This window comes from Hyla sarda, chromosome 3 (genome assembly GCF_029499605.1).
Source record: "Hyla sarda isolate aHylSar1 chromosome 3, aHylSar1.hap1, whole genome shotgun sequence".
NCBI lineage: Eukaryota > Metazoa > Chordata > Amphibia > Anura > Hylidae > Hyla > Hyla sarda.
Window position 1 is genome coordinate 370,975,368 of NC_079191.1, and position 20,365 is coordinate 370,995,732.

At 42.9% G+C, this 20,365-nt stretch overlaps 1 protein-coding gene across 7 annotated transcripts in view; it reads left to right on the forward strand.

Annotated features, from left to right (window-relative positions):
• The window catches only part of LOC130362787 (shieldin complex subunit 1-like), a 238,232-nt gene that overhangs the window by 104,951 nt on the left and 112,916 nt on the right, over nucleotides 1-20,365 (forward strand). Inside the window, exon 1 of one of the 7 annotated variants that reach the window (XM_056567811.1) lies at nucleotides 3,238-3,378. The exons of 5 other annotated variants lie outside the window; for them this stretch is intronic. In XM_056567811.1, the coding sequence (XP_056423786.1) occupies nucleotides 3,375-3,378 (4 nt within the window). In that variant the 5' untranslated portion in view covers nucleotides 3,238-3,374. Of the gene's footprint in view, nucleotides 1-3,237; nucleotides 3,379-7,478; nucleotides 7,547-20,365 lie in introns of those variants that run through there. One more of the 7 variants, XM_056567816.1, reaches the window with a different exon arrangement.

The following is a 20,365-nucleotide window of genomic DNA, read 5'->3' on the forward strand; positions in this document are numbered from 1 at the left end:
TTATATAATTAAAAAATGAATAAAAAGCAATCAAAAAGTCAGATCAATACAAAAATGGTACCGATAAAAACTTCAAAACACGGCGCAAAAAATTAGTCCTCATACCGGCCCGTACGCAGAAAAAAAAAAGTTATAGGGGTTAGAAGATGTGTATTTTTGACATATATATTTTCCTGCACGTAGTTATGATTTTTTTCCGAAGTACGACAATATCCAACCTATATAAGTAGGGTATCATTTTAACCGTATGGACCTACAGAATAAAGATAAGGTGTTATTTTTACCGAAAAATGCACTGCGTAGAATCGGAAGCCCCCAAATGCTACAAATGAAATGTTTTCTTCAATTTTGTCGCTCATTAATTTTTTTTCCGTTTCGCCGTGGATTTTTTGGTAAAATGACTAATTTCACTGCAAAGTAGAATTGGTGGTGCAAAAAATAAGCCATAATATGGATTTTTAGGTGCAAAATTTTAAGCGTTATGATTTTTGGAAGGTGATGAGGAAAAAATGAAAATGCAAAAACGGAAAAACGCCTACAAGGGGTTAAGTACAGAGGACACTATATATCATTGGTAATGTACATGTGACACTCTAGATCAGTAATCATGCACTCTATGATCAGTGATCATGTACTAAAAACACTATGATCAGAAATAAGAAAAATGTCAAAAGCCAAACTTGACAACATGGAGGAATACAGGAACTATAAAACCAAACTCCATAACATGGAGGAATACGGGTCTGTATACTAAGCAATGGACTGAGAACAAGAACTATACAGCACTGATATAACGTACAATGTGAACACAGACTAGGACTTATACGTAAAATGCAGAACGAACATACACAATACTAAAACCAAGCAGGCTAAAATCTATATAATAAACAGGACTCATAGCCATGGTTAAAGCTCAGATAAATACTAAAACAGACAAAAGAAATGTGCAAGATAAACCAGACATGGTCAGGGTAGAACTCAGTTACCAGCAGCAAGTTCCAGCAGAGCTCGGGTTTAAATAACTCCACCCGAGCTGCCATAGGCTAAGAGCATTAACTCATCCAAAGCCAGGGAGAATAGCACAGAAAACTATTCAGACACAAACCTAGTATCTGAAAAGACCCCAAAACAGAAAAACACATAATCGGAAATTACACCAATATTCTAAATACTATCAATAGTGTCTGGCCCTATCTTATATGAAGGATAGCCTTATGCTTAACCCATTCACTGTATTGGCAGCTACCACTTCTGCAGGAAGGCTATTCCATGCATCCACTACTCTTTCAGTAAAGTAATTCTTCCTGTTATTACTTTTAAACCTTTCCCCTCTAATCTAAAACTTATGTTTTCTTCTTTAAAATATACTCTCCTCCTATGCAGTGTTGATTCCCTTTATGCATATAAAAGTGTCTATCATATCCCCTCTATCTCTTCTTTCTTCTATACATGTTAAGGTCCTTTAACCTTTCCTGGTAAGTTTTTTCCTGTAGTCCATGTATTAGTTTAGTAGCTCTTCTTTAAACTGTCTCCAAAGTATTTATATCCTTCCGGAGATATAGTCTCCAGTACTCCAGTGCTCTATACAGCGGCATGAGCACTTCCCTCTTTCTACTGTTAATACCTCTCCCTATACACCCAAGCATTCTGCTAGGGGTACTTAAGGGGTTTTAAAACTTATCCATTAATCACAGGTTAGGGCATAAGTGTCAGATTGCATGGGTCTGATCACTGGGACCCCCTGCTATTAGATATGTGGCGGGACATTTATCAATGTTGGTGTAGGTAGAAGTTTTTTGTAGATCGTTTTGGTTGGTCTAAATTTGGTGCAATTGCACCAAATTTACCATACTTGTGCAAGGCACATAATACATTTTGTGCAAAGTTCTAAATCTCCACACAGTTCTATTTGTACACCTGAGCTGCACCTCACAGGAAAAGTGTACACAGGGATTTTCTCTTTGAGGCTCTGGATTCCATTGTGTTTTTTTGTCCACCAGCAAAAATGCCAGAAAAACTGTCACAGCTTTTTCCTGCGTTTTGTCAGTTTTTCTTGTATTTTTTCTTGCATTTTTGCTGGTGTGTCATTTTTGTATCCTGTGGCAATTTTTTTTACTGCCTTAAGGGTACCACTCCATGGGTCGGATGCAGAGCACCCAGTCCACAGAGTGTAAGGAGATGAGGAGTGATGTATAGCATATACAAGGTGCAGAGCATCACTTCTTACCTCCACCGGCTCTATAGTATACAGGGGTGCATAGTGTACCCATGTATACTATACAGGAGCCCAGCAAGGAAAGGGTTACCTACGCTGCTGCTGAGCAGTTCTGGGTTAAGTCTTTGTGCGCTATCCTGTATATACAGCTGTCTATAGATTACTGTATATACAGGACACAGTAGGCAGATGTCAACAATTGGAGGCTTCCTGTTTAGGAACACCCCGGTGAGAGCTCCAAAAATGTACTAACCTTTTTTTGTTTTGTTTTTTTCTTCTCATTTTAGATACGTGAATGGGGAGGACTACGTCAGATTCGATGGATTGCGACGATGAACAGCGGTTTTTTAAATGTCAATTAAAGGGTTAACGAGGGCTGTGGGGGAGTGTTTTTTTAAATAAAGAAATGTTTTCAATGTGTTGTTTTTTTTATAATTGAATTTTCACCCCGGTAACAACCGCCACAGGGGTTTCGGGTAGAGCCTGTACCAACAGGCCCGGAGCATCAAAAATTGCACTCCTGGGCCTAGGCAGTAAGAATCTGGTGTTATTTAGGCTGGGGAGGGCCAGTAACAATGGTCGTCGCCCACCCTGGTAACATCAGGCTATTGCTGCTTGGTTGGTATCTGGCTGATACTGAAAAAAAATGGGGGAACCACACACTTTTTTTTATTTATTAAAAAAAACTAAAACGCATAAAGTTCGCCCTATTTTCAGTATCAGCCAGATACCAACCAAGCAGCAACAGCCTGATGTTACCCGGGTGGGCAAGGACCATTGTTACTGCCTTGGCCCAGGAGCGCCATTTTTGATGCTCTGGGCTTGTTGGCACCGGCTCTTCTCGGCACTCCTGTGGCGGTGGGTACCGGGGTATTAATTGGAAGTTAGGGCTAGCTGATTTTGGGGCTAATGCTAAGCCCTGGCTTAGTAATGGATTCCGTCTATAAGACAGCTTCCACTACTAAGCCTGAAAACGTAATTATAAAAAACACGACACATTGAAAAAAACATTTTATTTAAAAAAACTCACTCCCACAGCCCTCGTTTACCATTTTATTGAAAAAAGAAAAAAACAAAGGGCATCGATGCAGTCCACTGAATCTGATGTAGTCCTCCGCATTCATGTATCCGAAATGAGAAGAAAAGAAAAACAAGAAATATGAGTTAGTAGATTTTTTGCGCTCTCACCTGGGGAGAGCGCACATAGCGCAGCGTGTTCCTAAACAGGGAGCCTCCAATTGTTGCTAAACTACAACTCCCATCATGGGGGCTGTAGTTAAGCAACAGCTGGAGTCTCCCTATTTGGGAACACACTTCCAGAAAGGCTCTGTTTTCATTGTGCAAGACGCATAATGAGAACAGAGTCAGGCCTGGATTGTGTAGCTCTGCCCCCTAATGACGTCATCACTAGGGGGCAGAGCAGTAAAGGTCACAGGGGGTCTCAGGAGTGAGACCCCCTTTCGATCTGTCCCTCTGCCCTTGGATTACTACCATTATGGGACAGAGTCTGTCCCATGATGGGAGTAGTTGTATTACCGCAGCGCTAAGGGATGGCACTTGCACATCCCCCGGCTGCGGGACTTTTAGAACTACTACTCCCATCATGGACAGACTCCGTCCATGATGGGAGTTATAGTCTAGGGGCTTAGGTGCAGATCGCAGTAGCTCATTCTCCAGAGACCCGCTGTGATCCGCATTTATTAAGTTAACAAGCCGGCGGCACATGCAGCTACACTAGCTATTCAACAATCAGAGCTCCCGTCTCCCGGCGGCGGGGATTATGAATTATGACAGCGTATACAGTATGTCCCGCCAGGAGCCGGTGGGCAGCGCAGTGTAGCCGTATGTGCCGCGGGCTTTTACAGTTAATAAATGCGGATTGGAGCGGGTCTCTTGAGAATGACCCGGTATGATCTATCCCTCAGCCCCTGGACTATAACTCCCATCATGGGCAGAGTCTGTCCATGATGGGAGTAGTAGTCCTTATTGTTCCAAAATGGTCCCGCAGCTGGGGGGGATGTGGAAGTGCCATCTCTCAGCGCTGCGGTACTACAACTACTCCCATCATGGGACAGACTCTGTCCCATGATGGGAGTAGTTGTAGTTTAGCAGTGTTGAGAGACTGCTCCTGCATCCCCTGGCTGTCTCGGTAGAACACTTTCCTACATAGTTGCGCAAAATAATGCGTCTAAACAAAAAACGCACATGTTAAATTAGTATCCACTGTAAAATGCATTCCACAATACACAAAAAAATAGAGTACTTGCTTTTTGCTCTATCAAAAAAGACGCACAAAAAAGACACAATGAAAGTCATTGCGCAAATACACAACAAAAAGAGGTAAACTCAATTATAAATCTCCCCCCTATCCTGCGGAACAATGCGGCACTAGGACCACCAAGAGGTGTGCCGTCTCCATAGATGGCAATACATTTTTGAGCACATTGTGACAAAGGAATTAACCAGGGCTGGTGCAAGGATTTTTGCCGCCCTAGGCGAAAGTAAATTTTGCCGCCCCCTTGACCCCGCCCACTGGCTCCACCCTTTGACGTGCCCAACCTTACTACTGGGCTGACACACTGTAATAAACCCCCTCCTCATTTAATCTCCTTAATACTGGGATGACACACTGTAACAAACCTCCTCCTCATGTAATCTTCTTACTACTGGGTTGACACACTATAACAAACCTCCTCCTCATGTAATCACCTTACTACTGGGGGGACACACTGTAAAAAACCTCCTCTTCATGCAATCTCCTTACTACTGGGGTGACACACTGTAACAAACCTCCTTCTCGTGTAATCACCTTACTACTGGGGGAACACACTGTAAAAAACCTCCTCTTCATGCAATCTCCTTACTACTGGGGTGACACACTGTAACAAACCTCCTCATCATGTAATCTCCTTACTACTGGGGTGACACACTGTAACAAACCTCCTCCTCATGTAATCACCTTACTACTGGGGTGACACACTGTAACAAACCCCCTCTTCATGTAATCTCCTTACTACTGGGGTGACACACTGTAACAAACCTCCTCATCATGTAATCTCCTTACTACTGGGGTGACACACTGTAACAAACCTCCTCCTCATGTAATCACCTTACTACTGGGGTGACACACTGTAACAACCCTCCTTTTCATGTAATCTCCTTACTACTGGGGTGACACACTGTAACAAACCTCCTCCTCATGTAATCACCTTACTACTGGGGTGACACACTGTAACAACCCTCCTTTTCATGTAATCTCCTTACTACTGGGGTGACACACTGTTACAAACCTCCTCCTCATGTAATCTCCTTACTACTGGGGTGACACACTGTAACAATCCTCCTCATCATATAATCTCCTTACTACTGGGGTGACACACTGTAACAAACCCCCTCCTCATGTAATCTCCTTACGACTGGGGAGACACACTGTAACAAACCTCCTTCTCATGTATTATCCTTACTACTGGGGTGACACACTGTAACAAACCTCCTCCTCATGTAATCTCCTTACTACTGGGTTTACACACTGTAACAAACCTCCTCCTCATGTAATCACCTTACTACTGGGTTTACACACTGTAACAAACCTCCTCCTCATGTAATCACCTTACTACTGGGTTTACACACTGTAACAAACCTCCTCAGCAGACAATATCACACATAGAGGGATTAGATCAGTGTTTCCCAAGCAGGGTGCCTCCAGCTGTTGCAAAACTACAACTCCCAGCATGTTTGGACAGCCAAAGCCTCCTCTTTCCTTTTCTTCTCCATCCGGCTCAGACCACCATGATGTCTTCTTCCAGCCAAAACTTCCTTTCTTCAGCATCTGTGGGACAAACATGTTAGACCCTGCATTTTCCCCCCTCCTCCCACAGTGGCATTTCATTAACTCCCCCACCCCTCCTCCCCCTGTACCATTTCATTAACCCCTCCATCCCCCTCCCCTTGCAATTTCATTACAATTTCATTGCGGTCGGGGGTTGCGGGTAGGAGGGGGGAGGGGGGGTGCGGCCCTGCACCTCTATCAACATGCTGGGCGGGCAGGGGATATAATTAGATGGGGGTGCGGCTCCCTATACATGTGTTATCTCGGCGGCGCTGGGCGGTTGCGGCAACAAGCAGAGCGGCGCCCACCTTAAGAGGGCGCTATAGGCGGCCGCCTACTTTGTCTATAGGCAAAGCCGGCTCTGGAATGAACATCTTGATTGTTTCGGTGGAGTCCTGAAATTCCGTAGTGTGAAAGGTGCAACAGAATCCCAGAAAAAACTATGGGAAGCTGCTGCACCAGTAGTGTGATACATAGTGTGAATGGGCCCTAAGTCTATTCCCTGCCACTGTTTTTTAATAATGTTGTTAACCACGAGATGGGAGTCTTACACAGGTTTCTCCCAAGTAATAGCAAAGGGTAGTGAGCATTATATAATGCTTTACTCATATACCTACTGATTATGACAAAATAGTATTACATTATTATATTTTATTAATTAACAATACATTAATGTTTTTTTATTATTATTATACATAATTTCTAGCATAAATAAACATTTATCATGAAAACTAAGTGCTAAGTTTGTCCAAAAATTTGACATGCTTCTTACTTTTGTGAATGTGAACATTTCTGACAGCTTATGCCAGTGTTTCTGAAACAGGGTGCTTCCAGCTGTTGCAAAACTACAATTTCCAGCATGCCCAGACAGCCAAAGGCTGTCTGGGCATGCTGGAAGTTGTAGTTTTGCAACAGCTGGAAACACCCTGCGTAGGAATCACTGGCTTAAAGGGGTATTCAAGGCAAAACCTTTTTTTATATATATCAACTGGCTCCGGAAAGTTAAACAGATTTGTAAATGACTTCTATTAAAAAATCTTAATCCTTCCAATAGTTATTAGCTTCTGAAGTTTTCTGTCTAACTGCTCAATGATGATGTCACGTCCCGGGAGCTGTGCATGATGGGAGAATATCCCCATAGGAACTGCACAGCTCCCGGGACGTGAGTCATCAGAGAGCAGTTAGATAGAAAACAACAAGTCAACTTCAGAAGCTAATAACTATTGGAAGGATTAAGATTTTTTTAATAGAAGTAATTTACAAATCTATTTAACTTTCCGGAGCCAGTTGATATATAAAAAAATTTTTTGGCCTGGACTACCCCTTCAATCAAATGCCACAGCTAAACTGCATGGTTTAGCAAAAAGGCAAAGCTGTTAATAGTGCAGTCTTTTGTCCCAGCTAGGACACCGTCGCAACCATGTTTGAATAGGGCAATGTGTAATAGAGTCCACTTCCTGGAGTGTTTTGCATTCTTTAGCCGCATGGAGCATTTGTGATCGGTAAGAGAGAAGCCTTTGCAGCTCGGACTCACTGTTCTCTTGTTTTTCTTAGTAATTAGCATTTTTACATAACACAATCCACGCTTTACCAGTGTTCCCTAAGCTGTGACTCTACAGCTGTTGTATAACTACAACTCCCATCATGCTCTGACAGTCTGCTTCTAGGCTACGGATTGCTAGCGTGATTTTTGACTTGTTTTATATGTATTATATGAATATGCCGGCGTGATTAAGACAATGCAATACTGTAATGTTTATTTCTGCATTTGAAAGTTATCACTTTTCTTGCCAAAATAAAACATTAGCAGTAAAATAACTTTGATGTAAAATTTTATAGGTGCCCTATTTAGGGTCTATCCACACATGCAGTACCTATTCACACGTACAGGGTCTATTCACTTGTACAGGATTTGAAGCTGCAGATTTCCTTATAAACTAATTGATTGAACACAGCTGCAAATCTGCAGCTTCAAATCCTGTGCATCAAATATGCTCAGGATACTGTATGTGTGAATAGACTCTTACAAATTAAAAAGCTATATGACAGTCATTAGGATTCCAGGGACCTGGATATTTATCGATAAATAACTAGATAGTTTTATTGGCATTTAGGACACCCTACAGCACTACTGATTCTCAGAGCTAACTTGATGCAAGACTGTTGTGACCTGTATACTGTAAAATGATGTAACATAATTTTCAAATGGTTATTCTCCCATCTAGTGGTGTTTGTCGGTAGTCCAGCAAGCCAAAGCTGAAAGCGTACCTATGTCTTCTTCACTGTGCATTATAAATTTGGTGCCTGAACGAAGGCGCCTTTTTCTCCGCCATATATAATGTGCAATAGAAGCTTTCTGCTCGGTCTCCACAGCACCCATCTCCAGTGTGAGACCCAGTGCCATTGAATCGTATTATGCTGAATTTCTTGCTGGAGACAGGTGCTGTAGAAATGGAAGCTTCGTCTCCTATTGTATAGCTATGCGCCGTGGAGAGCAGCGGGGAGAATGGTGCGGATTTTAAAATACATGGGGAAGATTTATCATTATTGCCTTTAGAAAGTGAGTTTTAAAGTACAGTGACCCCTCGACCTACGATGGCCCCGACATATGATAATTTCAACATGCGATGGCCTCATGTTGAAGGCAGCATCAACATACGATGCTTTTGTATGTCGGGGCCATCGCATAAACGGCTATCCGGCAGCGCTGACTGCTTCAGCTGCCACCGGATAGCCGTTTACGGTGCCCAGTGAGCTCCGGTGATGTCTCTTACCTGTCCTCGGGGCTCCGGAGCTCCTCTTCGGGCTCCCCTGCATTGTCGGCGCTCCCCATCGATGTCATCACGTTGCTGCGCACGCCGTCCTGTCATCCAATAGGAGCGGCGTGCGTAGCGACGTGATGGCGGCGACGGAGCACGCGGATTTCGGGGAAGCAGAGGCCTTGCCGGAGCGTCAGGGACACCTCGGGGATGCGGCGGCAGCGATGGACGGCGACATCCTGGGCAGCGGTGACGAGCGGTGATGGTCCGGAGCGGCGGGGACAGGTGAGCACAACTTCCTCTAACAGTGGTCTACAACCTGCGGACCTCCAGATGTTGCAAAACTACAACACCCAGCTTGCCCGGACAGCCAACGGCTGTCTGGGCATGCTGGGTGTTGTAGTTTTGCAACATCTGGAGGTCTGCTGGTTGTAGACCACTGTCCTATACTTTACATTGCACGGATCCCTCAACATGCGATGGTTTCAACAAACGATGGTCCGTTTGGAACGGATTGCCATTGTATGTTGAGGGACCACTGTATTTTATTTTTGCTTTGGTTTTGCTTACATGAAACATATTTATCATACTATCCCAGGGAAGTTGATAAATTTGGCGCACGTAAGCAAAAAAGCAATAAATCTCTTTAGAACATTATGTTGTATGATTGCTGCTCTCCCCTGTGACCTTTTGTACAAAAATGTGAGACTTTTTGAACGTGCTGTCCAAAGGCAGTCTTGTAAGCCAGATCTGGGCTGGTGCAGATTTGCGGTGTTTTGGAGGGGTATGTGACTTTTTTGTGGGACATTCGCACTTGATAAATTTGTTACCACTACAAAGTGAAAACTGAAATTAACATTAAAAGGTTGTTTGCATGTTTTTGCTTATTGCAAAAATAGCAAAAGTGTAGGCAAAAAAAATAAAAAATAAAGTTCTAAAGGCAATAATACATCCCCCCCCCCCCAATGTTTGGAAACATTATTTTCGTGCACAGTACTGCACAATAGTCATGTCCCTAGGGGTCCCCATGAAATGCATCTCTCACTCAATATGTGACCTTGCTGTGGATTGCACAGCAGCAAAACAATAGCAGGGTAGTGTTTATAATACTGTGGAGAGCTGGGGTTAATGACGAGTATGTAGACTATGGGTGTAGTGACCTGAACAAATGTTCGTGATGCCAAGAGTGTTAACCCTCCACACTCCAAGGATAAAGTGGTTTTCGGTGCCAAGGGAACTTTACTTCAGAAATGACAGACAGGGGATACAACCGGTACAGTTCAGTTCTAGTGCGATTTGCATTGAAGATAGCAGTAGGGAACCACAGTTTCTTTCTTGACACTTTGGGACTTGTAGTCCTTCTCTACTAAGATATAACTTGGACTGGTATAAAATGGACTTTGACAGACTTTACTGAGCTAGCCTTTACGTGATTAGACTGACTGACTGAGACTTGACTTGACAAAATGGGAAACACAGACTTGAGAGAAAGAAGGTATCTGCCGCCAGCCTAGACTTTCACATACGGGGTTCCAGGTTTATGGGTTTACCGCCAGGGTGGACTTATTTGGACCGAAGCTGCTGGAGTCTTTCACTCGCATTATCCTTTAATTGCTATGGGGACAGTCGGCTCTCTTGCCACTTGTCCCCAAAGCTGACTTGTCTAAACTTGACGTGGACAGAATTAACTGATAGATGACCTGCTCGGCGGGATTTATGTGCGTGCGGACAACCACTCTGGAAAAGGTAGACTAGGAGAAAGACATAGAACATGTTCCCATTAGAGGTATGGGGCAGGTATACTACAAAGATGCTTCACATTCAGTGGGGCGAAAAAGTATTTAGTCAGTAACCAATTGTGAAAGTTCTCCCACTTAAAAAGATGAGAGGCCTGTCATTTTTATCATAGGTATACCTCAACTATGAGAGACATAATTAGAAAAAAAATCCATAAAATCACATTGTCTGATTTTTAAAGAATTTATTGGCAAATTATGGTGGGAAATAAGTATTTGGTCACCTACAAACAAGCAAGATTTCTTGCTCTCACAGACCAGTAACGTCTTCTTTAAAGGGGTACTCCGCACCTGGCATCTTATCCCCTATCCAAAGGATAGGGGATAAGATGTTAGATCGCCGCGGTCCCGCTGCTGGGGACCCCGGGGATCGCCGCTGCGGCACCCCGCCATCATTACTGCACAGAGTGAGTTCGCCGGAGCAGCGTGACGTCATGGCTCCGCCCCTCATGACATCACGGCCCGTCCCCTTAATGCAAGTCTATGGCAGGGGGCGTGACAACCACCACGCCCCCTCCCATAGACTTGTATTGGCGGGCCGTGACGTCACGAGGGGCGGAGCTGTGACGTAACGATGCTCCGGCCCCTGTATTGCCCGTCATTACGTGCAGAGCGATCTCGCTCTGCGCAGTAATGATAGCGGGGTGCTGCAGCAGCGATCCCCGGGTCCCCAGCAGCGGGACCCCGGCGATCTGACATCTTATCCCCTATTCTTTGGCTAGGGGAAAAGATGTCTAGGGGCGGAGTACCCCTTTAAGAGTCTCCTCTGTTCTCCACTCGTTACCTGTATTAATGGCACCTGTTTGAACTTATCAGTATAAAATACACCTGTCCACAACCTCAAACAGTCAGACTCCAAACTCCACTATGGCCAAGACCAAAGAGCTGTCAAAGGACACCAGAAACAAAATTGTAGACCTGCACAAGACTGGGAAGACATCAACTGTGGGAGAAATTATTAGAAGATAGAAGACATACAAGACCACTGATAATCTCCCTTGATCTTTCCTATCTGGGGGATTTACCTACAGATGCAACTGTCTCTGGAGGGGCCTAACCTACTCGGGGCATCTACAGTCATGGCTGTAAATGTTGGCACCCCTGAAAAATTTATAGAAAATGAAGTATTTCTCACAGAAAAGGATTGCAGTAACACATGTTTTGCTGTACACATGCTTATTCCTTTTGTGTGTATTGGAACTAAACCAAAAAAGGGAGGAAAAAAAGCAAATTGGACATAATTTCACATCAAACTCCAAAAATGGGCTGGACAAAATTATTGGCACCCTTTCAAAATTGTTGAAAAATAAGATTGTTTCAAGCATGTAATGCTCCTTTAAACTCACCTGCGGCAAGTAACAGGTGGGGGCAATATGAAAATCACACCTGAAAGCAGATAAAAAGGAGAGAAGTTCACTTAGTCTTTACATTGTGTGTCTGTGTGTGCCACACTAAGCATGGACAACAGAAAGGAGAACTGTCTGAGGACTTGAGAACCAAAATTGTGGAAAAATATCAACAATCTCAAGGTTACAAGTCCAACTCCAGAGATCTAGATTTGCCTTTGTCCACAGTGGGCAACATTATCAAGAAGTTGGCAACCCATGGCACTGAAGATAATCTCCCTGGGCGTGGACGGAATAGAGAAATTGGTGTCAACGCAGGATAGTCTGGATGGTGGATAAGCAGCCCCAAACAAGTTCCAAAGATATTCAAGCTGTCCTGCAGGCTCAGGGAGCATCAGTGTCAGCACTAACTATCCGTCGACATTTAAATGAAATGAAAGGCTATGGCAGGAGACCCAGGAGGTCCCCACTGCTGACACAGGGACATAAAAAAGCAAGACTACATTTTGTCAAAATGAACTTGAGTTAGCCAAAATCCTTCTGGGAAAACGTCTTGTGGACAGATGAGACCAAGATAGAGCTTTTTGGTAAAGCACATCATTCTACTGTTTACCAAAAATGGAATGAGGCCTACAAAGAAAAGAACACAGTACCTACTGTGAAATATGGTGGAGGTTCACTGGGTGCCTTGAATGTTTGCAAGGCATCATGAAATCTGAGGATTACCAACGGACTGTATAGCCCAGTGTCAGAATGTTGGGTTTGAGTCTGAGATCTTGGGTCTTCCAGCAGGACAATGGGGGAGATTTATCAAAACCTGTGCAGAGGAAAAGTAGCCCATAGCAACCAATCGGATTGCTTCTTTCATTTTTAAAAAGGCCTCTGCAAAATGAAAGAAGCAATCTGATTGGTTGCTATGGGCAACTGGACAACTTTTCCTCTGCACAGGTTTTGATAAATCTCCCCCAATGACCCCAAACATACGTCAAACAGCACCCAGAAATGAATGGCAAGAAAGCGCTGGAGAGTTCTAAAGTGGCCAGCAATGAGTCCAGATCTAAATTCCATTGAAGACCTGTGAAGAGATCTAAAAATTGCTGTAGGGAAAAGGCACCCTTCCAATATGAGAGACCTTAAGCAGTTTGCAAAGGAAGAGTGGTCCAACATTCCGGCTGAGAGGTGTAAGAAGCTTATTGATGGTTATTTTTTCCAAAGGGTGTGCAACCAAATATTAATTCCTTTAAGGACTCAGGGTTTTTAAGTTTTTGCACTTTTAAAAATCCTAAAAAGACGCTGACTCCGGTCGGCTCATTTTTGCCCCGTATGCGGTTTTCCACCGCACCTCAAACCGTGGTTGACTACGATTTTAGGTGCGGTGGGAAAACCGCATATGGGGCAAAAATGAGCCAACCGGAGTCAGCGTTTCACTCTGGCCAGCTCATTAAAATGAATTACATACGGGCGGCATACGACAGGGATACGGGAGAGCAAGGTTTTAGCTCCCCCCAGCTGTATGCGGTCCTGTATTGGTAAAAACGTGATGAGAACCCAGCCTTACTGCAATCCTTTTCTGTGAGAAATACTTCATTTTCTAGAAAAATTTCAGGGGTGCCAACATTTAGGGCCATGACTGTATGTGATGGGGGAAACTACCTGAAAGACCCTTTCAATCTACAAGAGCGACCTACCTTACTTTTGGGTAGGACTTACTGACTGTAGGTCTTGGAAAATGATGTAACTGTATGCAATCTCATTTATGGTCTATTGTGGTAATGATGTTGGTTGTTGTCACTCACCTGATGTAACTGTATGTAATCTTTTATATGGTCTATTGTGGTGGTGGTGATGATGGTGGTTGTTGTCAGTCTGTCACCTTTATAGGATGTCCTCCTAAACTTAGATGACAGACTGACAATGTTTTTGCTGTTAAAGAGGTATTCCCATTCTGTATGTGCTGGTGGGCGTGATGGGGCATGGCTAGGGGTGTGATTATTGGGTGTTGCTTGTCCCGCTTTGCTCTCAGCAAAAGTTGGGAGGTATGCCTTTGTCAGATGAGAAAAGATAAGATGCAAGCAAAAAACAATTTGAGAGCGGTCTTCAATCTTCCTGTTATCGTAGACAATAATACAATCTTTAAGAGACTCCAAATTTATACTGTGTGAGTGGTCTCCAGAGGCCGACCACTCACTAATCCAAAGTCGCATCCAACTGTGAATATTCACTTACATTTTCATCCCCGATTTATAGAATGAAGCAACAAGAAAAAACAAAACTGGAGAGCGGACATTCTATTCACTATACATCCAGAAACCTATTTCAACTAAAAGCGCACTTACTTCACCGAGGGGAGTAATTTGAATCACCACTCCCCGCGAGCCAGCCATGCTTGTCAAAATCTCCCGGCATCTTGGCTTCCTCCTTCCTTTGTAACTCCTGATTAATTTAGACCCAAAGCTTCGGTCTAATACACGATAACGATTTATTACACAATTCAGGTATACAAATCTGAAATAGCCCTTCCTCAGGGATTATAACCCACTAATTTCTATGCTCCTGACAGACCGGATATGACATTCATTAAGTTCAGGACGAAAATTAAAAATTAAAAAATCACAAGGAATGAATATTGCTCCTGACAGACCGGAAATGACATTCATCTAGCTCAGGGTGCATTCACACAGCCGTCTGTCCGTGTTTTTTTTTTTATCCCCGTTTCGGTTCCGCTCTTGCAGGCTGTAAATGGATTATAAAAGGTTTTTAAAAAATCACATTCATGTCAATGGGATTTGTTTACATCCGTTTGTACCCGTCTGCACTCATTTCCGTTTTTTTGACGGCAGAAAAAACGGCACATGCAGTAATTTTTTTTCCATAAAAAAACAGAAGAAAAAAATGATACAGTAAATTTAACATTGAAGTCTATTTTTTGATCAATTTTACTACTGAGCATGCTCAGTTTATTAACAGTTTATTAACTGAACAATAATGGATCCAAATGGAAAACATCCATTGCATCTGTTATTGTTTGTCTTTTTTTTCTTAAGTCCGGGAGAAGAACGGGACGGGTCCAGACGGCCGTGTGAATGCAGCCTCAGGACGAAAAAAAAATTACAAGCAATGAATAAAAAACTATTAAAATGTATACCCTTTCAATTGCTTCATTAAAACCATTAGGGACTAAGGTATTAAGTTTAAAAATATAAAAACTTTCCCTTCTGCATAATGTAGTGAACTTTCATAGATTATTTTTAACTTGTTCAACAGGTGTTACTCTCAACAGGTCTGGGTTTCCTTCATGGTACTGCGCAAAATGCCTAGAAACACAGTTTTTGTCTGGTTATTTTGGCGCAGAGTGTCTGAGACATGTCTGCGCCAGCGTGCGCCTGTAAAATCCGACAAACCCGACATTGCACTGTGAAAAGCCAAAAAAGGGGCGTGGTCTGTCGCCAATCCGACCAATTTACTATTGAACTCACAGAAAATCCTGTGGATAAATGGCTGGAAATATCCAACTAGAAAAAGCTGGTCAGAAAATGTTCCCAACATTTCGCAATAGTAAGAGGAATCCTGCAAGTCTGAAACAACTTTTCCCACTAGTAAAAACCCGACCCTCTTAGTAAATGAGGCCCTTTGTTTTTGGAATTTATGTTTGATGTTAAAACGGTGGGAATTTATTCTTGACCTAAGTGTTTAGGATGTCCTGCCGACAAACTGAATGCCGCACGGACACTCCAAAACATATACTACATAGCTACTTCCACAGTACATTCTGGATTTTATATACATCTTTTCACCTCTGGCAGCGCTAACAATACTTTTTGTTCCAGATTTAATATATTTACCCCACTTCTTTTTATTGCACTTGTATACTCCCTTTTCTGTATTTTTTAGAATGTTTTTATTTTTATTAAAAAATAATCCACACAAGGATAAGAAGGTGCAATTTGCTGGGCTATAGCTTTTGCCCTATGGTAAATGAATTTCGGCTTCTTACTATTTTCACCTATAACTTATTTTAAAAATGGGTTGTTCCCTAAAATAGACCCGTACTTTGTAATTATGCTCTCCATATCTTTGTTATTTCTGGTATATCGTGTGATAAAAGCTGTTCCAAAATTCTCACTATTTTCTATTTTTTTTAATACTTTTTTCTTCCTTGTGTTTACTCTGCATTTTTATTTGTTCTTCTCTATTTATTCCATCTGTCTTCTTTCTTGCACCCTCTATTACCATTCTAGGAAAAAAAAAATTCTTCAAATCTTTTTTCTATAATTTTTGCCTGTACTTCATGTTCTTTGGGTTCTGAGCAATTTGTTTTAATCCTAGTTAGTTGCCTGAACGGGATATTTACCTTCCAACTTTTTTTTTGTGTTCACTTGCATAGTGTAGGTATCTGTTAGCATCAATAAGGTTTAAAACATGTTTTTGTATATAATTGTTCATCCTTAACACCTTAAGGACCAGGCCATTTTACACCTTAGGACCAGAGCGTTTTTTGCACATCTGACCACTGTCACTTTAAACATTAATAACTCTGGAATGCTTTTAGTTATAAATCTGATTCCAAGATTGTTTTTTCGTGACATATTCTACTTTAACATAGTGGTAAAATTTTGTGGTAACTTGCATCCTTTCTTGGTGAAAAATCCCAAAATTTGATGAAAAATTTGAAAATTTTGCATTTTTCTAACTTTGAAGCTTTCTGCTTGTAAGGAAAATGGATATTCAAAATATTTTTTTTTTTATTCACATTTCCAATATGTCTACTTTATGTTTGCATCATAAAATTGACGTGCTTTTACTTTTGGAAGACACCAGAGGGCTTCAAAGTTCAGCAGCACTTTTCCAATTTTTCACAAAATTTTGAACCTCGCTTTTTTTCAGAGACCAGTTCAGGTTTGAAGTGGATTTGAAGGGTCTTCATATTAGAAATACCCCACAAATGACCCCATTATAAAAACTACACCCCCAAAGTATTCAAAATGACAATCAGTAAGTGCGTTAACCCTTTAAGTGTTTCACAGGAATAGCAGCAAAGTGAAGGAGAGAATTCACAATCTTTATTTTTTACACTCGCATGTTCTTGTAAACCCAATTTTTGAATTTTTACAAGGGGTAAAAGGAGAAAATGTATACTTATGTTTGTAGCGCAATTTCTCTCGAGTAAGCACATACCTCATATGTCTATGTAAAGTGTTCGGCGGGCGCAGTAGAGGGCTCAGAAGCGAAGGAGCGACAAGGGGATTTTGGAGAGTACGTTTTTCAGAAATGGTTTTTGGGGGGCATGTTGCATTTAGGAAGCCCCTATGGTGCCAGAACAGCAAAAATAACCCACATGGCATACCATTTTGGAAACTAGACCCCTTCGGGAACGTAACAAGGAATAAAGTGAGCCTTAATACCCCACAGGTGTTTCACGACTTTTGCATATGTAAAAAAAAAAAATTTTTTTTCACTAAAATGTGTTTCCCCCCAAATTTCACATTTTTGCAAGGGTTAATAGCAGAAAATACCCCCCAAAATTTGTAACCCCATCTCTTCTGAGTATGGAGGCACCCCATAAGTTGGCATGAAGTGCATTACGGGCGAACTACAATGCTCCGAAGAGAAGGAGTGATATTTGACTTTTTGAGAGCAAATTTTGCTTCGGGGGCATGTCGCATTTAGGAAGCCCCTATGGTGCCAGAACAGCAAAAAAAAAAAAAAAAAAACCACATGGCATACCATTTTGGAAACTAGACCCCTTGAGGAACGTAACAAGGAATAAAGTGAGCCTTAATACCCCACACGGGTTTCATGACTTTTGCATATGTAAAAAAATATTATTTTTTTTCATTAAAATGTGTGTTTCCCCCCAAATTTCACATTTTTGCAAGGGTTAATAGCAGAAAATACCCCCCTAAATTTGTAACCCCATCTCTTCTGAGTATGGAGGTACCCCATAAGTGGACCTGAAGTGCACTACGGGCGAACTACAATGCTCAGAAGAGGAGGAGCACCATTGAGCTTTTGGAAAGAGAATTCGTTTGGAATGGTAGTCAGGGGCCATGTGCATTTACAAAGCCCCCCGTGGTGCCAGAACAGTGGACCCCCCCACATGTGACCCCATTTTGGAAACTACACCCCTCACAGAATTTTATAAGTGGTGCAGTGAGCATTTACACCCCACTGGCGTTTGACAGATCTTTGGAACAGTGGGCTGTGCAAATGGAAAATTACATTTTTCATTTTCACGGATCACTGTTCCAAAAATCTGTCAGACACCTGTGGGGCGTAAATGCTCACTGTGCCCCTTATTACATTACATGAGGGGTGTAGTTTCCAAAATGGGGTCACATATGGGGGGGGTCCATTGTTCTGGTACCATGGGGGCTTTGTAAACACAAGTGGCCTTCAATTCCGGACAAATTTTCTCTTCAAAATCCCAATGGCGCTCCTTCTCTTCTGAGCATTGTAGTGTACCCATAGAGCACTTTACATCCACATATGGGGTATGCTCTTACTCAGAAGAAATTGGGTTACAAATTTTGGGGGGCTTTTTTTTATTTTCCCTTGTGAAAATGAAAAATTTAGGGTGACACCAGCATTTTAGTGAAATTTTTTTTTTTTTTCATTTTCCCATCCAACTTTAATGAAAATTTGTCAAACACCTGTGGGGTGTTCAGGCTCACTATACCCCTTGTTACGTTCCGTGAGGGGTGTCGTTTCCAAAATGGGGTCACATGTGGGTATTTATTGTTTTGTGTTTGTGTCAGAACCATTGTAATATCAGCCACCCCTGTGCAAATCACCAATTTAGGCCTCAAATGTACATGGTGCGCTCTCACTCCTGAGCCTTGTTGTGCGTCCGCAGAGCATTTTACGCCCACATATGGGGTATCTTCGTACTCAGGAGAAATTGCGTTACAAATTTTGGGGGTCTTTTTTTCCTTTTACCTCCCGTGAAAATAAAAAGTAAAGGACAACACCAGCATCTTAGTGTAAAAAAATTTTTTTTTACACTAACAGGCTGGTGTAGACCCCAACTTTTCTTTTTCATAAGGGGTAAAAGGAAAAAAAGCCCCCAAAATTAGTAACGCAATTTCTCCCAAGTACGGAGATACCCCATATGTGGCACTAAACTGTTTCCTTGAAATACGACAGGGCTCCGAAGTGAGAGAGCGCCATGCGCATTTGAGGACTAAATTAGGGATTGCACAGGGGTGGACATAGGGGTATTCTACGCCAGTGATTCCCAAACAGGGTGCTTGCAGCTGTTGCTAAACTCCCAGCATGCCTGGACAGTCAGTGGCTGTCCGGAAATGCTGGGAGTTGTTGTTTTGCAACAGCTGGAGGCTCTGTTTTGGAAACACTGCCGTACAATACGTTTTTTATTAGGGGGACAGTGTAAGGGGGTGCACAGTATAGAGATCACTTTGCAGTGGTCTCAAACTGTAGACCTCCAGCTGTTGCAAAACTGCAACTCCCAGCATGCCTAAACAGCTCTCTGGGCATGCTGGCAGTTGTAGTTTTGCAACATCTGGAGGGTTACAGTTTAGAGACCACTATAGTGGTCTCAGACTGTAGCCCTCCAGATGTTGCTAAGTAACTCACCGGCTTCCGTTGGATCCAGGGAGCTGCCTCTTCTTCCGCCGATCGTCGCCCGCTGCCGCCGCTGATCGTCGCCGCTGCCGTCGCCGATGGGTAAGTGGATCTTCGGCGCCGGTCCCTGTTGGTTTCCCCGTCCTGCCCCGCCTATTGTGGGAGGGCAGGACGGGGAAACCGAAAGTAAACCCCTCCGCCCCCGATCTGCTATTGGTGGTCGCGTCTAGACCACCAATAGCAGAGATAGGAGGGGTGGCAACCCTGCCACCTCACTCCTATCGCTACAGGGGTTCGTGGGTGTCTAGGACACCCGCGATCCCCCTTCTATTCCGGGTCACCGGGTCACCATAGACCCGTATGACCCGGAATCGGCGCAAATCGCAAGTGTGAATTCACTTGCGATTTGCGCCGATCGCCGACATGGGGGTCTAATGACCCCCCTGGGCATTTGCGCGGGGTGCCTGCTGATAGATATCAGCAGTCACCCCGGCGCGATCCCCGCCCGGCGCGCGGCGGGGACCGAAATTCCCACGGGCGTACAGGTACGCCCTTGGTCCTTAAGTACCAGGGAGCAAAGGCGTACCTGTACGCCCTTGGTCCTTAAGGGGTTAAAATTCTGTTAAAAAAAATAAAACACGACACATTGGAAAAATGATTTAAAAAAAAAAAAAAAAAACACTGTACAAAAACATTGTAGTGCACCCATAGAGCACTTTACATCCACATATGGGGTATGCTCTTACTCAGAAGAAATTGGGTTACAAATTTTGGGGGGCTTTTTTTTTTTATTTTCCCTTGTGAAAATGAAAAATTTAGGGTGACAGCATTTTAGTGAA